Source organism: Haliotis rubra, unplaced genomic scaffold (assembly GCF_003918875.1).
Source record: "Haliotis rubra isolate DU_JTF1 unplaced genomic scaffold, ASM391887v1 Scf1587, whole genome shotgun sequence".
NCBI classification, from domain to species: Eukaryota; Metazoa; Mollusca; class Gastropoda; order Lepetellida; family Haliotidae; genus Haliotis; species Haliotis rubra.
Window position 1 is genome coordinate 46,750 of NW_025765544.1, and position 20,756 is coordinate 67,505.

A 20,756-nucleotide genomic window follows, 5' to 3' on the forward strand; every position below is an offset into this window, starting at 1 on the left:
CAAGATCATGTACAATCGAAGTTGGTGGTATTGCAATATTGTTACAAGAAGCAGAAAGAAACTTATGACATTTCTTGGTATTACGGGTTACCTCAAATATTTTTGTCAAAATGTCTCTCGTGAGTTCTTTAGTCTTATAAGCACCAGATTTTGAGAAAACGTTTAAGCTGTCAATTGATGCAAGTGAAATTTATGCCTGAGGTGATTTGTTACAGCAAGACACAAACGGCATGGATCAGTCTTGTTTGTTACAGTTCTAAAACATCTGACAAGCATCTGACAAGCACATTGTCTCCATTAAAAAAAGCTTTCTGTGCATGAAACCTTCACTCCCGTTGAGGGAGTAAGTAATGTTTGTGGCGGGAGAAACTGTTGCAAATATATTTGGAGTAATAAGTAGTAATAAATAGCTGAACTACTAGTACTACTCTCGTGTCAGCAGGGATGGAGTTTTGAAGCATGGTTTTCAATAAAATAGGGATATATGCCCTGTAGGGTAAAAGAACATAGCAGGCGGAACATGCCATATGGGACAATATTGTGAGTTTTCACTAGTAGTGCAGTAACATTACTGGCGGTGCGTGTTGCGTATTACTGCTGCATTCGTGATTTTTAACAGATCTCTGATATGTTCATTGTTCATTGACCACGTGTGGTTATTTATGGATTTCAAACTTAATTAAGTTCTGTGCGAACATAAGTATGTGTTTACCTCTACGTTTCTGTTTGGAATCACTTTATAACACACTCTTGCTTCAGATTTTATATGTGTTCTGTGGCTCAAGGAAGCACAGAAAGTTGATATTTCCCTCTCTCCGCAAACACAACGAAACACGTGTTTCTCTTCATGGTGTCGACTTCCGCAACATTTCCACTTTTAACAATTACCCGATTGTTTCAACTTCTTGTATTACCCAGATCATTAAAATCAACCACAAACGACTTCCTGTTAAATTGATAGCTGGTTTGTGACATTTATAAAGATGTCACTTCTACCACGTGACTGACGGGACTATTTGTAGGTAAATCTGGCACAAGTACTCCCAGGTTGAGTGGTGAAAGGGCAGAAAAAGCAGACATCTGACGTCACAGAGCCAAACATGTTAGTGATTGAGCCATAGAAGGGTACTTACTACTCTGGTACACACTTTCTGAAAGGTTAATTCATTTCCCCATAACTAGTGTCAAGCACGCGTCTAAGAAATACAAGGGACGTTGGAGAAAATTACCAATCATTCAGCGTCTACTTCCGCTCTGTATCCGGGAACCTGGTTTAAATGATGTACTGCTAATTGTCAGTGAACCAGTTCCACAGTGCCCACATATAGTGTGTTTATTTATTCATTGCTCGCCTGTAGAAAAACGTTAAATGGATTATGAGTTCACTTGTCTTAATAACGTCCGGTCTATTTTAAGAAGAAAAATAGCTTTGAATAGGAACATATGTCCATTTCTACAATAAGACAATAGCTTGTTTATTCATTTGTTGCTGAAATTTGCACTCAGAAAATGGGTTACAATATGATGACGATAGTGTGTGCAATAGGCAATCTCGTGATCGACATCATGATAGACCTGTACCATAGATCATACTCCTGACTGATGCACGCATACCGTACACATTACAAACAGGTAAACCTGTACACCGGATCATACTCCTGACTGATGCGCATACCGTACACATTACAAACAGGTAAACCTGTACGCACCGGATCATACTCCTGACTGATGCACGCATACCGTATACATTACAAACAGGTAAACCTGTACACCGGATCATACACCTGACTGGTGCACGCATACTGTAAACGTTACAAACTGGTAAACCTGTACACTGGATCATACTCCTGACTGGTGCGCATACCGTATACATTACAAACAGGTAAACCTGTACACTGGATCATACTCCTGACTGGTGCGCATACCGTATACGTTACAAACAGGTAAACCTGTACACCGGATCATACACCTGACTGGTGCGCATACCGTATACGTTACAAACAGGTAAACCTGTACACTGGATCATACACCTGACTGGTGCACGCATACTGTAAACGTTACAAACAGGTAAACCTGTACACTGGATCATACTCCTGACTGGTGCACGCATACCGTATACGTTACAAACAGGTAAACCTGTACACTGGATCATACTCCTGACTGGTGCACGCATACCGTATATCGTTACAAACAGGTAAACCTGTACACGCTGGATCATACTCCTGACTGGTGCACGCATACCGTATACATTACAAACAGGTAAACCTGTACACGGATCATACACCTGACTGGTGCACGCATGCCGTATACGTTACAAACAGGTAAACCTGTACACCGGATCATACACCTGACTTGGTGCCGCACACGCGGTATACCACGTTACAAACAGGTAAACCTGTACACTGGATCATACTCCTGACTGGTGCACGCATACCGTATACATTACAAACAGGTAAACCTGTACACCTGGATCATACTCCTGACTGGTGCACGCATGCCATTATACATTACAAACAGGTAAACCTGTACACTGGATCATACTCCTGACTGTGCACGCATACTGTATACATTACAAACCGGTAAACCTGTACACTGGATCATACTTCTGACTGGTGCACGCATGCTGTATACGTTACAAACAGGTAAACCTGTACACTGGATCATACTCCTGACTGGTGCATGCATACCGTATACATTACAAACAGGTAAACCTGTACACTGGATCATACTCCTGACTGGTGCGCATACTGTATACGTTACAAACAGGTAAACCTGTACACGGATCATACTCCTGACTGGTGCATGCATGCTGTTATACATTACAAACAGGTAAACCTGTACACTGGATCATACTCCTGACTGGTGCACGCATACCATTATACATTACAAACAGGTTAACCTGTACACGGATCATACTCCTGACTGGTGCACGCATACCGTATACATTACAAACAGGTAAACCTGTACACCGGATCATACTCCTGACTGGTGCACGCATACCCGTATACATTACAAACAGGTAAACCTGTACACTGGATCATACTCCTGACTGGTACGCATACTGTATACGTTACAAACAGGTAAACCTGTACACGGATCATACTCCTGACTGGTGCATGCATACCGTATACATTACAAACAGGTAAACCTGTACACCGGATCATACTCCTGACTGATGCACGCATACCGTATACATTACAAACAGGTAAACCTGTACGCGGATCATACTCCTGACTGGTGCACGCATACCGTATACATTACAAACAGGTAAACCTGTACACCGGATCATACTCCTGACTGGTGCGCATACCGTATACATTACAAACAGGTAAACCTGTACACTGGATCATACTCCTGACTGGTGCACGCATACCGTATACGTTACAAACAGGTAAACCTGTACACTGGATCATACTCCTGACTGGTGCACGCATACCGTATACATTACAAACAGGTAAACCTGTACACCTGGATCATACTCCTGACTGGTGCACGCATACCGTATACATTACAAACAGGTAAACCTGTACACTGGATCATACTCCTGACTGGTGCATTGCATACCTGTATACATTACAAACAGGTAAACCTGTACACTGGATCATACTCCTGACTGGTGCGCGCATGCTGTATACGTTACAAACAGGTAAACCTGTACACTGGATCATACTCCTGACTGGTGCATGCATACCGTATACATTACAAACAGGTAAACCTGTACACGGATCATACTCCTGACTGGTGCGCATACTGTATACATTACAAACAGGTAAACCTGTACACTGGATCATACTCCTGACTGGTGCACGCATACCGTATACGTTACAAACAGGTAAACCTGTACACTGGATCATACTCCTGACTGGTGCTGCGCATACCGTATACGTTACAAACAGGTAAACCTGTACACTGGATCATACTCCTGACTGGTGCACGCATGCCGTATACATTACAAACAGGTAAACCTGTACACTGGATCATACTCCTGACTGGTGCACGCATACCGTATACATTACAAACAGGTAAACCTGTACACGGATCATACTCCTGACTTGTGCACGCATACCGTATACGTTACAAACAGGTAAACCTGTACACGGATCATACTCCTGACTAATGCACGCATACCGTATACGTTACAAACAGGTAAACCTGTACACTGGATCATACTCCTGACTGGTGCGCATATGCTGTATACATTACAAACAGGTAAACCTGTACACTGGATCATACTCCTGACTGGTGCACGCATACCGTATACATTACAAACAGGTAAACCTGTACACTGGATCATACTCCTGACTGGTGCACGCATACCGTATACATTACAAACAGGTAAACCTGTACACGGATCATACTCCTGACTGGTGCGCGCATACCGTATACATTACAAACAGGTAAACCTGTACACGGATCATACTCCTGACTGGTGCACGCATACTGTATACGTTACAAACAGGTAAACCTGTACACCGGATCATACTCCTGACTGGTGCATGCATGCCGTATACATTACAAACAGGTAAACCTGTACACTGGATCATACTCCTGACTGGTGCACGCATACCGTATACGTTACAAACAGGTAAACCTGTACACTGGATCATACTCCTGACTGGTGCGCGCATGCCGTATACATTACAAACAGGTAAACCTGTACACGGATCATACTCCTGACTGGTGCGCGCATACCGTATACATTACAAACAGGTAAACCTGTACACTGGATCATACTCCTGACTGGTGCACGCATACTGTATACATTACAAACAGGTAAACCTGTACGCGGATCATACTCCTGACTGGTGCACGCATACCGTATACATTACAAACAGGTAAACCTGTACACCGGATCATACTCCTGACTGGTGCACGCATACCGTATACATTACAAACAGGTAAACCTGTACACTGGATCATACTCCTGACTGGTGCACGCATACCGTATACATTACAAACAGGTAAACCTGTACACCGGATCATACTCCTGACTGGTGCGCATACTGTATACATTACAAACAGGTAAACCTGTACACTGGATCATACTCCTGACTGGTGCACGCATACCGTATACATTACAAACAGGTAAACCTGTACACTGGATCATACTCCTGACTGGTGCCGCATGCATACCGTATACGTTACAAACAGGTAAACCTGTACACTGGATCATACTCCTGACTGGTGCGCGCATACCGTATACGTTACAAACAGGTAAACCTGTACACTGGATCATACTCCTGACTGGTGCACGCATACCGTATACGTTACAAACAGGTAAACCTGTACACTGGATCATACTCCTGACTGGTGCACGCATACCGTATACATTACAAACAGGTAAACCTGTACACCGGATCATACTCCTGACTGGTGCACGCATACCGTATACATTACAAACAGGTAAACCTGTACGCGGATCATACTCCTGACTGGTGCCGCATACTGTATACGTTACAAACAGGTAAACCTGTACACCGGATCATACTCCTGACTGGTGCACGCATACCGTATACATTACAAACAGGTAAACCTGTACACTGGATCATACTCCTGACTGGTGCATGCATGCGTATACATTACAAACAGGTAAACCTGTACACCGGATCATACTCCTGACTGGTGCACGCATACCGTATACGTTACAAACAGGTAAACCTGTACACGGATCATACTCCTGACTGGTGCACGCATGCCTGTATACGTTACAAACAGGTAAACCTGTACACGGATCATACTCCTGACTGGTGCACGCATACTGTATACATTACAAACAGGTAAACCTGTACACTGGATCATACTCCTGACTGGTGCGCATACCGTATACGTTACAAACAGGTAAACCTGTACACTGGATCATACTCCTGACTGGTGCACGCATACCGTATACGTTACAAACAGGTAAACCTGTACACGGATCATACTCCTGACTGGTGCCGCATACCGTATACATTACAAACAGGTAAACCTGTACACCGGATCATACACCTGACTGGTGCATGCATACTGTATACATTACAAACAGGTAAACCTGTACACGGATCATACTCCTGACTGGTGCACGAATGCCGTATACGTTACAAACAGGTAAACCTGTACACTGGATCATACTCCTGACTGGTGCACGCATACTGCATACGTTACAAACAGGTAAACCTGTACACCGGATCATACTCCTGACTGGTGCCGCATACATATGTATACGTTACAAACAGGTAAACCTGTACACCGGATCATACTCCTGACTGGTGCACGCATACCGTATACGTTACAAACAGGTAAACCTGTACACCGGATCATACTCCTGACTTGTGCACGCATACCGTATACGTTACAAACAGGTAAACCTGTACACCGGATCATACACCTGACTGGTGCACGCATACCGTATACGTTACAAACAGGTAAACCTGAACACCGGATCATACTCCTGACTGGTGCACGCATACCGTATACATTACAAACAGGTAAACCTGTACACTGGATCATACTCCTGACTGGTGCACGAATGCCGTATACGTTACAAACAGGTAAACCTGTACACCGGATCATACACCTGACTGGTGCACGCATACCGTATATATTACAAACAGGTAAACCTGTACACTGGATCATACTCCTGACTGGTGCACGCATACCGTATACGTTACAAACAGGTAATCATACTCCTGACTGATGCACGCATACTGTATACATTACAAATACTTAGATCTGTACCCGGATCATACCCTGACTGGTGCACGCATACCGTATGCATTAGAAACAGGTAAGCCCGTGCACCGGATCATACCCCTGACTGATGCACGCATACCGTATGTGTTAAAATAGTTAGATCTGTACCCCGGATCATACTCCTGACTGGTGCACGCATACTGTGCGCTTTTAAATAGATAATCGTGTACGGTGTGTCATACTTCAGATTCAAGAAACACTCCCTGTCACACAACAACTATATCACACTGCACATATAGCAAAATGTAGTGGGTCATATTCATTGACACATTGTTTGGTTTGACTACAGTATTTAGAACAGGGGAGAAAGTTGTCCTGCCCGATAAAGTTTCTCCTTCAACAACAGGGTCATTGTTAGGGTAAGCCCGTCTGTCGGTGTATGTTGCCTGGGTCTGAGGGGCCGTGTGGGGAGTGTTTACTGATTCAAGTAGCTGTATACCTCTCACCCTGTCACCAGGTAGCTGTCCACGGGTATAACTGACTGGTCCTTGGGCCTAACACCCCCTCCATGGCCGGAAAGGTTCAGGGGAAAGGAGGAGATAAGGTAACTTCCACTATAAACGCTGTAGAACATCTAAAGTGTAGTTATACCGATCAGCGTATATACTGGTATAACGGACCACACATTTAGACCTGGCACTTTTGTTTGACAAGGGGTGTTTTAACAGCGCTTCAAGACAAACAAGTACTTTTTCTTGAGAACACGTCTTCACGACCTAAGAACAAATTTATTTTCAAAACAGATTATTTTTAAACAAGACCCACCCCCTAGGATATCAAATGGTCGGCCACTTAATACAAACAACTTCACTTGCAATACATTTTGAATAAAAACCTCAACTTTCTCCTATCTGTCATAAATAAAGACGAAATATCGAGTTAAATGCACAATTCTGCATTACATAGATTGTGTGGAAATCTCAGACAGCTTATTGTCCCCTGATTTCCGGTAAAGCTTATGGCAGCGGAGGTATGGAGTTAGTAGAGGAAACGTTGAACTTTTCACTTTCAAAAATTCAACACAAGAATAATTATAAAACCATTCTGCTCATGACCAAGAGCGCTTGTACATGGGTTTGCCTCTTCAAATCGTATGTCTCCTCCGAAGTTCGCAAAATCTGTTCTGTCAGTTGGCAAGGTGACGGCTCCATTTCCCTCGGATTCCAAAGGAGCGCTACGGGTGTACAGCCTTCCGAAATTTTAGACCTTTCATTTTGCATAATTATGCTAATCTGCAGAGTCAACTGCTCGAGAATATCACTTAAGGTGTTTGTTCCTCCGGGACAATGTACCACTTCACAAGTCTCTCGTCGCCATGGCTACAGAAATATTCTCCACAATTAACAGATTTGGCACCATGAGACGGAAGTCCCAAACTTGAAGATAGAATTCGCTAGTAGCGTCAGTCAGTCAGTGTCAGTCAGTCAGTCAGTCAGTCAGTCAGTGTCAGTCAGTCTGAAAAATAGTAAATGCTGGTTCTGGTTTCATAAGTTTAATTCATAGGTTCAGGTATCAAATACAGCTGCATGGCATCAAGGTGTCACACACACCCTCCACTCAAGAGCACATGTTGTACATCTAACATGGCCTCAGATACAAAAAGTCAGATTCAGGGTGGAAGGTTATATTCCCTACAGTTACTGGGTGGATTATGAAAGGTATCATGGAGCGGAATCGGATTCACAATTACTTCTCTTTAATAGCCGCCCCTAAATTTTGTCACAAAATTTGAAATAGACGAAGAAATTCTTAATTCTTAAGTCTTTCATTTTGAATCAAAGACAACTGAAAATTTCAACTTTTAGTCTCTGAGCTGATTCTGAAAAAAAGAAAACTCTTTAGTCATGTATGTCATCTTGACATTATTACGAGGTCATCTCAATATTGATAGTCTTTCAGCATTTCAGTCACTCATTGTCCAGATCTGGCAGCTTTACCAATCTAGATACTGATCTCCGATAGTCTTGTTCCCCTACTCTGACGCTGGCAGAGCGCACTCTCCTGTCTGAACCACTGAACGCGTCAGTGACTCGTCCAACCAACCACTTGGCACGTATGCTGGGGGTCCTGCTGGGGGTCCATGATCATTTAACCACATCACCTTCTTTTACATTGTCCTGATCTTTCTGCCATTTACCACGAGACTGTAGTGATGGCAGATATCTGCGTATGAAGGTCTTCCAAAACTGATCTGCCAGTATCTGACTATGCCTCCAGCGCTTCTTCCCAAGCAATTCATCTTCAGGATAAACTACTTGAGGAGTGACGCATCACATCTTCCAAGCAAGAGTGAATTGGGGTGACAGGGTCAACATCAGCTATATCACTCGACACATAACCTAGAGGTTTTGAATTCAGGATGGAGGCAATTTCTGCAAGGACTGTTCTAAGCACAGGTTCTGTGAAGGTTTGCTCCCCTAATATGGCATACAGTCCCTGTTTCACTGACCTATCTCCCGCTCCCACAGGCCTCCGAAATGTGGAGCATATGGCGGGTTGTACCGAAATCGGATTCTCTGTGAGGACAGCTGGCTGGTAATCTCAGGATTCATTGCAGTGAATGCATCGTTAAGTTCGCTCTCTCCACCTTTAAAGTTAGTGCCACAGTCTGAGAGTAGCTCATATGGTTTACCATGATGTGCGGTGAGTCCATACTTTCCAGGAGATCAAGATAAACTGCCCTAGTCGTCATACATTTAAAGATTACTCCCCATCTTTTATCCTGTCGACGACCCAGTTTTATCCTCATAGGCCAAAAGCAGTCAACTCCAGTGGAGTAAAAGGCTGGTTTATGTAGGCGAAGTCTCGCTATTGGCAAAATCTGCCATCTTGGGCAACTTTGGGCTTGCTCGTAGCTTCTGGCATTCGATGCACTTCCTTTGGTGTTTCCGGACTGCTTCTCGACCTCGAAGGATCCACACCTTTCTGCGTAGTTCTGCAAGTAGTCTTTCAGGCCCATAATGGTGAAGTCTAGCATCAAAGTCCTTGATCATAAGCTTTGTGATTGTATGATTTGGGTCTAACACAACTGGATGCTTGGCATGTTCCGGTATTTCTTCTGCTAGCCTCAGTCTGCCGCCTACTCTGATGATATCATTCTCCGCATCATACTCTGGTGCTAATTCTATCAACCTGCTCGTTGAGAGAATAGACTTTCCTGACCTCAGTGCTACTAGTTCCTGTGGAAAGCTCTCTTCCTGTACCTTACGTAATAGCACAGTTTCTGCAAGTTCCATACAGTCTACTGTGACTTGTGTGGTATCAACAGCCGCCCCATCAAGGCAATGTGCAGTTGCTTTGACTAATGACTCAAATGTAGAGTGCTTCAAAACGTCTGGTAGGTTCACAACTCTTGCTTGACACACAACTGTCTTTCTCAGTTCTGTTTCAGACTTCATGGTGATTTTATCACTTGACGTAGGAGGATATGAGGGCCACTGATCAGAGGGACCAAGGAGAGAGAACGGACCACTTCTCCATCTGGAATCAACGCACAGTTCATGTAGGAATTTACCTCTTGTGATGTCATCGGCTCGGTTTTCTTTTGTGTTGATATAGGACCAATTATCAACTCGAGTCAATGACTGGATCTCGGTGACACGAGTGCCAACATACACCTTATAGCGGCAGGAATCAGATTGTAACCATTTGAGAACTGTTGTAGAATCACTCCAGAGGTAGGTATCACTGATAGGTAGGCTCAGTTCCTTGCTTAAGGTATCAGCAAGTTGGGCTCCGGTCAGAGCCGCACACAGCTCCAGTCTTGGCATTGAGATCTGCTTCATAGGAGCAACACGGCTCCGTGCAGCTACAAAGCTCAGACAGGCATCATCATTTTGGTTCACAGTTTTGAGGTAAGCTACCGAGCCATAAACTCGTTCTGACGCATCGCAGAAGACATGAAGTTGTTGGTGGGTTTCAGTGGTATCAAATTCAGGATGTACATAGCAGCGTGGCATGTGAACTTCAGAGATTCTGCTAAGCTCCGATTCCCATAGTGTGAATTTTTCTCTAAGTTCTCCATTGCTGATCTCATCTTCCCAGGTTCTCTTGGATTTCCACATGTCTTGGATCAATACCTTGGCACGGGCAATGAATGGTGTCAGGTATCCAATGGGATCATATTGGGTGGCAAGTACTTGATATACTGCTTTCATGTTCAGTGTGCCATAGGAGACAGATCGGTATTTGTAGGACAGTGAATCAGAGTCACATTTCCAACAGAGGCCAAGAGCAGCTTCATCTGCATTATCCTGATTCAGGTTCGACCAGAGTTCGAAAGAGGTTGATTTAGCCTCGCCAGGCAGGTCAGCTAACACTTCAGGTACATTGGATGCCCATTGGCGGATGTTGAATCCACCTTCTTGTAAAACACGTCTCAGATTTGTGACCAGCTCTTTTGCTTTCACTGGATCTATTAAACTGTCAAGACAGTTGTCGACATAAAAGGCTTCCTTCACACACCTGGTGACTTCTGGGAATTGTTCTTGTGCGGTGATGGCATGCTTCAGCAGTGCGTATGTTGCACAACACGGACTGCAAGTGGTACCGAATGGCAAAACTTGCCACTGGTATATGGTAGGTTCAATGTCAGTAATGGAATGGCATAGTGGATCTCATCATCAACTGTCATTTTGACTGTTTCACTATCCAGGATAGACAAGGCCTGTTTGTCCTCCTTTGACCTAATGACCTGCTTGCTTGAATAGGGTAATGTATCCATTTTCCACAGGTTCTCAACATGGTGCATCAATTTCTCACTGTCCCTGGGCAGGCTTGTGAGAAAACAAGTAGTATGGGCGTTACTGACTGGCAACTGAGTGGGTCCCTGTACTGCCCATCCAAACTTGGTACGCACTGCGACCGGTGTGCCTGGAGGGCCAAACTTGACCGGCTCAACTGGAAGAATGAGGTTGGCATTATCAGAGCCAATTAGAATGGTTGGACATACATTGTGTATATCGGGAAGGGCTGAACCTTGGAGATGAGGGTACTCTCTTTGAAGGGAATCAACATCATAGGAGTATTCAGACAGGGCAATATGGTCAGAAGTAAACACATCTCGAATTGTGAATCTCTCATTTGGCTGATCACGCGGGGAAATGTCAAAACTCACAGAATGGCCATGGCAGTCAAAAGTTCCACGCCGGATTGTAGACAGAAGAATGCTGGCTTGTGTCCTCGATAACTCAAGCTGATTTGCTGTAGACGAAATAATCATTGTCCTCATGGACCCATCGTCAAGAATAGCATAAGTCTGAAAACTGCAGGTAGGACCATGGAGAATGCCTGTTACTATCTTCAGTATGATGCTTGCTGGATTGGTTGGCTGATCCACAAAAAGTTGCTTGACTTTAGTATGCTGGAAACTCTCTTTGATATGATTGTTTGCATCATGTAGTATGGTGAGGTGAAGTTTGTTACATTTCATGCACAACTTCTTCAGGTTACACTGTTTAGCAGTATGAGCTCGTCCACAGTTCCAACACCTTCGCTTATCTCTCATCCAGTTGACAACTTCACGCGCGGACAGTTTCTGGAATTCCGAGCATGTGCTAATGTGATGCTGTTTGTTGCAGTAAGCACAATATCCTATTCGTTGGTTCCCTCTTTCTCCATCACTATTATGGGTAGCCTGTTGATCTAACTTGGAGGTATTTGAGTTGAAGACTGAGGTGGGCATCTGTGGTAAACTCCTCTTCATTACTGGAGTCGATGTATCTCGTACAGGCTTTGGGGCTTGATACAAACTGGCTGCCTTATGAGCAATTTTCTTGGCCCGAGCTTTCAGCTTCAACCAATCCGAGAAGTGAAGAAGATTGTAGGTCCTGTCTTTATCCAGACTCAGAATACCCTTGTTCAGGCAGTATTCAATAAATCCATCCCGGTTGGTTTGTGGCAGTTTACTCAAAAGACGATCTACATGCGACCCACATCTAAGTTCAAAACCGTTGTCACCCTCAAGGGAACGAAGCATTCCAACAAGTGTATGTACAGAAAGAGCGAGATTTTCAAATGTGTCAAAGTCATTGTATCTCACAGTAGGAAGGTTCATGATCATGGCTAGTTCCCTTTGAACCAACTGTCTTTGCTGACCATACGTTTCTTTTAGAGCTTGCATAGCACTAGTGTAGGGCTTCAAGTCATAAATGAAAGCCTCGGCAAGGCGCCTTGAAGAACCACCCAATCTATTCAGCAACACCTGAAACTTACACTGCTCTGACAAATGGACGTGGCTACCTACAATACTGTCAAAAGCCATCTTGAGGATAGCAAAGTCTCTCTCCTTACCATTAACAAACGATGGAAGTGTAGGCTGGGGGATTCCATAGGATAAGGCAACCAATCGTTCTGTCATGTAATGTTGATTAGGAGGCTGTGGCTCTTGGTGGGAAAGAAAGCTTTGTTGAGTATTGGAGTCAAACCTTGGGGAACGTGTCACATGCTGGACTTGAGGAAGCAAACCGGAATTAGATGGCAAATCGCCAGGTGTATGAGTTTAATTGTCAACAATCCAGTCTGGATTCCACATTGAGGATTGATCTCATTACTCAATTCATTATCTGGAAGTAAGGATGTAAACACTGCTGCGTTTGGGTCCAGCAGAGACTCGCGAGACAACGAGAGCTCAGTTTTAGGTGTCACAATGGCAGAGTTATGATCAAGCAACTGATCAACCAGTTCTACTTCTGCTAACATCCTCTCTGCTTGACGTACCTGCCTCTTACGGGAGACTTCCATCTGAAAACGCTCTCTTTCTTTCAAAGCTTTCCTTTCTTGCATCTGTGCCTGAATTCTAGCATGAATTATATCTTCCTCTGCCCTCTTTGGTGCCTCAAAAGCCTCATCTTCTACTCTAGCTATCAAAACATCTAAGTGTCTATCTTCACTCTGTCTACGTTTCAACTCCTCTAATTTAGCACGTTTCCTTAATTTCTCAAGTTTTGCAGTTTGCTTTCCTGATAGACTGCTTATAACAGTGGTAAGACTGCTTGAAGAGTGTTTACTCACATTTGAACTTCCAGACCGATGTGAAGACTGAGATTTCCTTGACACTCTAGTTGACTTCTGTGACATAAGACTGATTCCTCCTACTGCTCCTAAATCCTCTTCCAATGTTCGAGTATGAACACTCTTGTCCTTATTTACATCCTCAGTGTTAGGGATAGGCAAAGTTTCACACACATAGTCCTCAAGATAGGTTGGTGGCCTTCTCTCTCTTTTACTGGCCATAATTCCAATATTTCACAAAGTTCACAAAGTTCAAAATATTCAGCTATCCGGCTCGCGGGACCATGAAAAATAGTAAATGCTGGTTCTGGTTTCATAAGTTTAATTCATAGGTTCAGGTATCAAATACAGCTGCATGGCATCAAGGTGTCACCCACACCCTCACTCAAGAGCACATGTTGTACATCTAACATGGCCTCAGATACAAAGTCAGATTCAAGGGTGGAAGGTTATATTCCCTACAGTTACTGGGTGGATTATGAAAAGGTATCATGGAGCGGAATCGGATTCACAATTACTTCTCTTTAATACAGTCAGTCAGTCACTCAGTCAGTGTCAGTCAGTCAGTCAGTCAGTGTCAGTCATTCATTCATTCAGTCAGTCAGTCAGTCAGTGTCAGTCAGTCAGTCAGACAGTCAGTCAGTCAGTCAGTCAGTCAGTCAGTCAGTCAGTGTCAGTCAGTCAGTCAGTCAGTGGCAGTCAGTCAGTCAGTCAGCCAGTCAGTCAGTGTCAGTCAGTCAGTCAGTCAGCAACCAATGTCATCAACGCAGTCAGTTAGCCTCCGAACTCTTCATCCGCTACGCGTATTAATGACATAAACTTTCTGCAGTGGTGATCCACTAATGATATATACTACAATAACTACCACGGCAAGTTGGTGTATGTATTGTGGACAAGATGTACCATGGACAAGTTTGACGACATATGTAAGCAATGCATATGATATTACCTCACAAAATGTTTGGCAATAATTCAGGTGGCAAAAGAGTTATGAATGTGTTTTTAATGTAAGGATGGAAAGACTTCCGCCCGTATCCCTCCTTAAATTAAATTCTGGTCAAATCATATCACCTGAATATATATTCCTAATCTGATAAAGATGAGTTTTAACATGTCTTTAAGTGGCATTTAGAAGTTGTACATTGATGTCCAAGATATTTTTATGAATTATTAATTTCCCTCACGACGGTTCGAGACCATTCCAGGTCCCTTCATCAGGTGAACTGACAATGCAAGTGACATCACAGTACATTAGGGAGAGTACAGTATATAGAGAATACTACACGAGGTCTCATTACATACGAATTATACGAAACGAGTGTCCTTCCTATGGTATCTGACCGAGCGAAAGCGAGGTCAGATACCATGGGAAGGTCACGAGTTTCGTATAATTCGTATGTTATGAGACCGAGTGTGGTATTTTATTTATTACCAACGTCCTACATGCTTTAAATTGACAAAATAGCGTATTTTTTGATTATTTTTATGGTTTCCAACCGAAACCGGTTTCATAAACAGGTTGCGGAAGAATGTTGTTCTGTAGTACACTTTTTGCATGACGTCACAGTGTTATGACGCCACTACGCCTTGCTCGTCTGCCCCCTTGGTAACCGACGTCACGATGCATGTCATTTGTCATCGCCTCGTACAGCCTCCTACATTATACTACTCCGTAGCACCCGGCCGTTTCTTGGTTTGCAGTTGCTTCACTCGGCTAACATCACTGGTGGAAACTTTGCGTTTATGTTTTTCGACGCATATAATGTCTCAGTTCGACTCACAATTAAACAGCGATACGGCAACGATCGCAATGTTTACATTCCCACAATGCATATCACTCTCCTACCCAGAGTTCCATGCGGCAAGCCAGCATAGAACCTCTGCCACAGACCAGAAAAATGTGACGATTCGTCACATCTTGCAATGTCCATTCAATATTATGTACAGATTTCTTTTACTCTTTTCTTTTTGACGAATCTACACATCTAACTAAACATCTTTAATTGAATGGTTTAGTTTCACTGAGAAAATATCCAAAAGCATGTAACACTATTTCGATTTGCGTAGCGATCCTTTGTTTACATAGGTTGTACGGCTCCACGTGCAGTCATCGAAGCCGACGGAGAGCAAACGATGCAGCAAGTTTGATATCTAAATATGTACTGTCATACACCTAACTGTCGCAGTTGTGGAAGAATATATATGTAACAATGTAAAACATTAAGAAGAGAGCGCCGAATAGCTTTCGTGAGTCCAGTCTCTTCTTATTTTGAATATGCGCGTTTGATTACAAACAAGAGAAAAGTCCGGTCACGTGATATGCAAATTAGCCTGTGGCAGTGATGTTATGTTAAGTCATCGCTGTGCCGGAGTGTGAATGCATATAAGTTGTAGAATGAATGAATTCACGTGTTTGTTATGAATGAACAAATAGTTCCGTCACAACGTGACCTAACTGAGAGGTCATCGGTTATCCAATCAAATCGTTAGAATCTCAGGTCAAGTCGTTACGACACAGGTCAACGCCATACGACACTCGTGTGACGTACGAGATTAGTATGCAACTACCCATACGTTGACCACGTGGGTAATAAAAGTGACTTCAACCTCACTTATACTGTACTCTCCCTAGTGTACTGTGATGTCGCTTGCATTGTGACGTCATAACTCAGTTATGACGTCATAGTGACGACGTCATAGTCCTAACTAACCTGGAATGGTCTCGAAACGTCGTTAGGGAAATTAAATAGAAGTTTAATCCATAAAAATATCTTGGAGTTTTAACATGTTTCTTTAATTGTATCTGAACATGCTGAAAGACATATCCAACTTCTGAAAATGCCACTCAAAGAAATTTTTCCATATCTTTAAAATCTAGGGGGAATACGGGCAGAACTCTTACCAGCCGATTAATTCTTAGGCACTATCCAGTGATGTCTATGCACATTGCGTCGTGGGCTCCTTAAGTTTAATGTATTTCATGCACAAACGAACATTTCGTTTCTATACATGTTTCGACACTCATGTGTATATCCCCAGTTATGGAATGCTCTCTCCTCTACAACAAAATGTACAAATTCATTATCATCGTTTAACTCAAATTTATCTGGAAAAAATGACAAGGTTCCAAAATATACTAGGCACATAAAGAAACTGTGCATACAAAAATTTAAAATCTAAATTTATTAAACCTGTGTAGACACAAAAGGATTTAAACTCAGAGATTAGTGACATGTATCCAACATGCATGCACGTGCCACGTTCCGTGACGTCAGTGGGTTCGTCCTTGAGACGTGCAATACGTTGTTGCACGTGCATTCCTGGAAAGACAAACAGAGCAAATGAATGCCACACAATACTGTCACTTTGGAAAGCTCAACCCCTGCCCTTGCAATCGTTAAAAAAATTAAACGGCTATTGAAACGCATAGCATGCCAATGCTCACGTCTGCACAACGTCATGAGGCCATTGGGATGGTCCGTGGGGGAATGTCTCAAGTGGCTGCACATTTCCACTGCCACCGGAACACCATTTCTGCACTGGTGAGACGCTACCAGAACACAAATGACGTCATCGATCGGCCACGTTCTGGACGTCCACGTGTAACAACGCCAAGACAGGACAGATGGATAAGGGTGACCCATCTTCGCCACAGGTTTCAGACTGCAGTGATGACTGCCCGAACCATCCACCCCAACACAGTTCGACATTACGTCATCACGGGATCAGACCACGACGTCCCGCCACATGGCCTATCCTGGGCCCACTTGCACAAAAACGATCGTAGCTACAATCAATTGTAAGCATTTGCAATCGAAATTACAATCGCGATCGTAACTCTTACAACTCTTGCACAAAAGCGATTGTAGCACAGTTGTAACTCATCTCATTTTACAATTGCGATCGTAAGTTACAATCGTAATCTTCTGTGCTGAAGATAGGATTATCCATAGCAACATAGACAACAATTTAGAGTTACGTCCCTTGACTGCATAGGGCAGACGATCGCTTGATCATAACAATGTCGTCGCCTCCGAGTAAAAAAGTCAGAAAAAGTAATTATTCTGCGCAAGAAATCGAAATCCTTACTGAAGATGTAGGGAAACACAATTCCGTGTTATCTGCAGCTTTTTCAAGCAGTATTAAACACAAAATCAAGAATGGAATATGGGAAAAAATCGCAGACAGGTGAGTTGTTCTAGGGGTCACAATGAAAATTCTTGTTTCTAATCGTTTTCTTACAAACTAAATACTAGTAGATGGGCAGATCGGGTTATAGTTTTTATTTCTAACTCATCTACAAGTTTAATGGAGAAAAAAAAAATTCATTATAGACCAATATTTACAAGTTGTAGTTTTTTAATGTGATGGTGATAATAGATATAAATCAATATGACCATAGGATACTAGTAGGCATATTCATCTTGATAAAGATGTAATGAATGATATTTTCAGGGTAATGCTGCAAGTTCAGCCCATAGATCCGGTGCTGACCTGAGGGAAAAAATGGAATGAGCTGAAGTAAGTGTGGATCTTTATTTATTAAGCAAACCTGATAAACAGACAGGCTTAGTAAATGCAATATAGATATAGTTTTGCACTATCAACACAAAAATGATAAAATTATCATGTGTCTGTGCCAGTGGGATATATGTAATGAATTGTAGCGAAATAGCCCATATTTTAATTGTCAATCAAACAATGGTTCTAATTTGAAATCTTATTTCTTTGCAGATGTCAAACTAGAAAGAAGGCAATGTCTCAAAAGAGAGCTGGTGAAAACGGGTGGAGGACCTGCACCCCGCCCATGTCACAAGTTGAAGAGAAGGTACTGTAAATTTTTAAATTGGCTAATTATTGAATAGCCTATGGCACATACTAAAAAATATGCAATGCTTTTTTCATTTTCAGAAAACATTTTTGGGTGTGTTTTAGGTCATCTCCCTTATTCCTAAGTGTCAGGTGGAAGGCATTGTTGGAGGGCTGGAAACTGGAGGGTTTGAAAGTAAGTACAAACAATCTAGTTACATTTAAAATCAGGAACTTGAATAACTAATATATTATGTTTGAGTATGTGTATGAAACAGTCTGAAAAAATTACAGTTCATTTGAAGACTTTTGAGTTTGGATATAAACCTAATGTGTTACGCTGGATTGAGCCCGCTAAATTTGATTTTTGAAACCAAACGATTTGATTGATTTTACATAAGATGTTTTTCATTTCAGACGAAATTATTCAAATATTGGATGTGCCACAGTCTCCGCTGATGCAAAGAGGTCTTGATCTTGTTAAGATGTATCTACCAGGTGAAAATTATTTGATATCTACCTGCTCCACATGTAACTTATGACAAGTTGACAAGTAACCAAACCATTTTTGTAATTGTCTTTGTTTCAGATTTATTGTAGTGGGTATTTGAAAAATTCAATGCATATTTTACACAGCTACTCAGTTTATCTAAATGTTTGGTTAAAGATAAAAACACCAAATATGTATTTAATATTTTTAATGAAGGTTTTATATTTTGATATATTTGCAGAGGAAGGACAACTGACAGCATCAACATCTAGAGCCACAACAGCAGCGGGTCAGTTCACAGCAGGACCTCGGAACACAACAGAAGCATCTGCCTCAGCAACCCCATCAGTTAACCAGCAACTCCCTATTGAATCAAAAAGTGAAAAAAGGTTCATATAATCATCTGTATAATAGTATCTCAAAATTGCCTTTTGATACATAATGAATGATGGCATTATAATAACTGCTACGGTTTCTTGTTCATAATAATGTAATTGAACTCAGAATGGCATCATTATCACATCATTAATATTTGTGTACACTAAATCATTTTTGAAAAAGGTTTGATTGTTTCATAACTTATGGATTGCAATTTTCAAGAATATTCCAAAAAGATACAATTACACTTTTTGTCTACTTTGTCTAGTGTCCAGACAGAAGACAACGACTGGAAATGAAATCATACAAATTGAAAATAAAAAGCTCCAGGCCATGAGGGAATTTTTTGATGATGTGTCATCCAAATTAGACAACATTATTGATTTACAGAGGCGAAAATTGCAGTTGGAGGAGGAGAAGATCAAGATTCTTAAATCCACAGAGAACTTGTCTGCCAAAACCCCGTCACCTCGAAATATATTCAAATTGCTTGAACTATAATGTACCACCTAATAAAATTTAAATCAGTAAGTTATTGACATGATTTCAGGATTTATGAAAATAATACAGAATTTTGTATTTGTCAAAAAATACATAGCTAAGAAAAACAACAGGATTAACAAATTTCACAAAAAATTGAGGTTTGCACTTTGTCTTTCTATACCCATCCTGATATTATCACACTTTGAAAATTTTAACTCTTTGTTGCTGATGTATAACTAACCCAGAGAGTCTGTTGCACTCCCTGATTCTGTGTACCTATGTTTTCACACTTTGAAATTAGTAAATCTTTGTTGCTGATGTATAACTAGCTAGAACATGCCAGTAACCAAGAGAGTCTGTTGCTTGAGTGATGCACTCCCTGACTTTATGTACCTATATTTCCACATTTTGAAATTGGTAAATCTTTGTTGCTGATGTATACTTAGGTGGAACATGCCTGTAACCCGTGGAGTCTGTTGCTGGAGTGGTTCACTCCCTGACTTTATGTACCTATATTCCACATTTTGAAATTGGTAAATCTTTGTTGCTGATGTATACTTAGGTGGAACATGCCTGTAACCCGTGGAGTCTGTTGCTGGAGTGGTTCACTCCCTGACTTTATGTACCTATATTCCACATTTTGAAATTGGTAAATCTTTGTTGCTGATGTATAACTAGCTCGAGCATGCCTGTAACCCGTGGAGACTGTTGCTGGAGTGGTTCACTCCCTGACTTTATGTACCTATATTCCACATTTTGAAATTGGTAAATCTTTGTTGCTGATGTATACTTAGGTGGAACATGCCTGTAACCCGTGGAGTCTGTTGCTGGAGTGGTTCACTCCCTGACTTTA

The 20,756-nt window shown here is 42.2% G+C and overlaps 1 protein-coding gene across 1 annotated transcript; it reads left to right on the top strand.

Moving 5' to 3' along the window:
* Positions 1 to 18,544: 18,544 nt before the first annotated feature.
* On the top strand, positions 18,545 to 20,153 carry LOC124271204. The gene is made up of 4 exons (XM_046706285.1): positions 18,545 to 18,571; positions 18,679 to 18,748; positions 18,970 to 19,050; positions 19,284 to 20,153. Exons 1-4 carry the CDS (start codon positions 18,551 to 18,553, stop codon positions 19,439 to 19,441), a joined length of 330 nt encoding a protein of 109 aa, XP_046562241.1. The 5' UTR covers positions 18,545 to 18,550; the 3' UTR covers positions 19,442 to 20,153.
* Positions 20,154 to 20,756: the final 603 nt, after the last annotated feature.

Excerpts from the sequence above, each read along its gene's own strand:
- LOC124271204 (XM_046706285.1), top strand. The coding sequence starts at position 18,551 with ATGTCACAAGTTGAAGAGAAG. Across the intron at positions 18,749-18,969 it reads GGAAACTGGAGGGTTTGAAA|ACGAAATTATTCAAATATTG; the intron begins GTAAGTACAAAC and ends TTTTCATTTCAG. Across the intron at positions 19,051-19,283 it reads TGTTAAGATGTATCTACCAG|AGGAAGGACAACTGACAGCA; the intron begins GTGAAAATTATT and ends ATATATTTGCAG.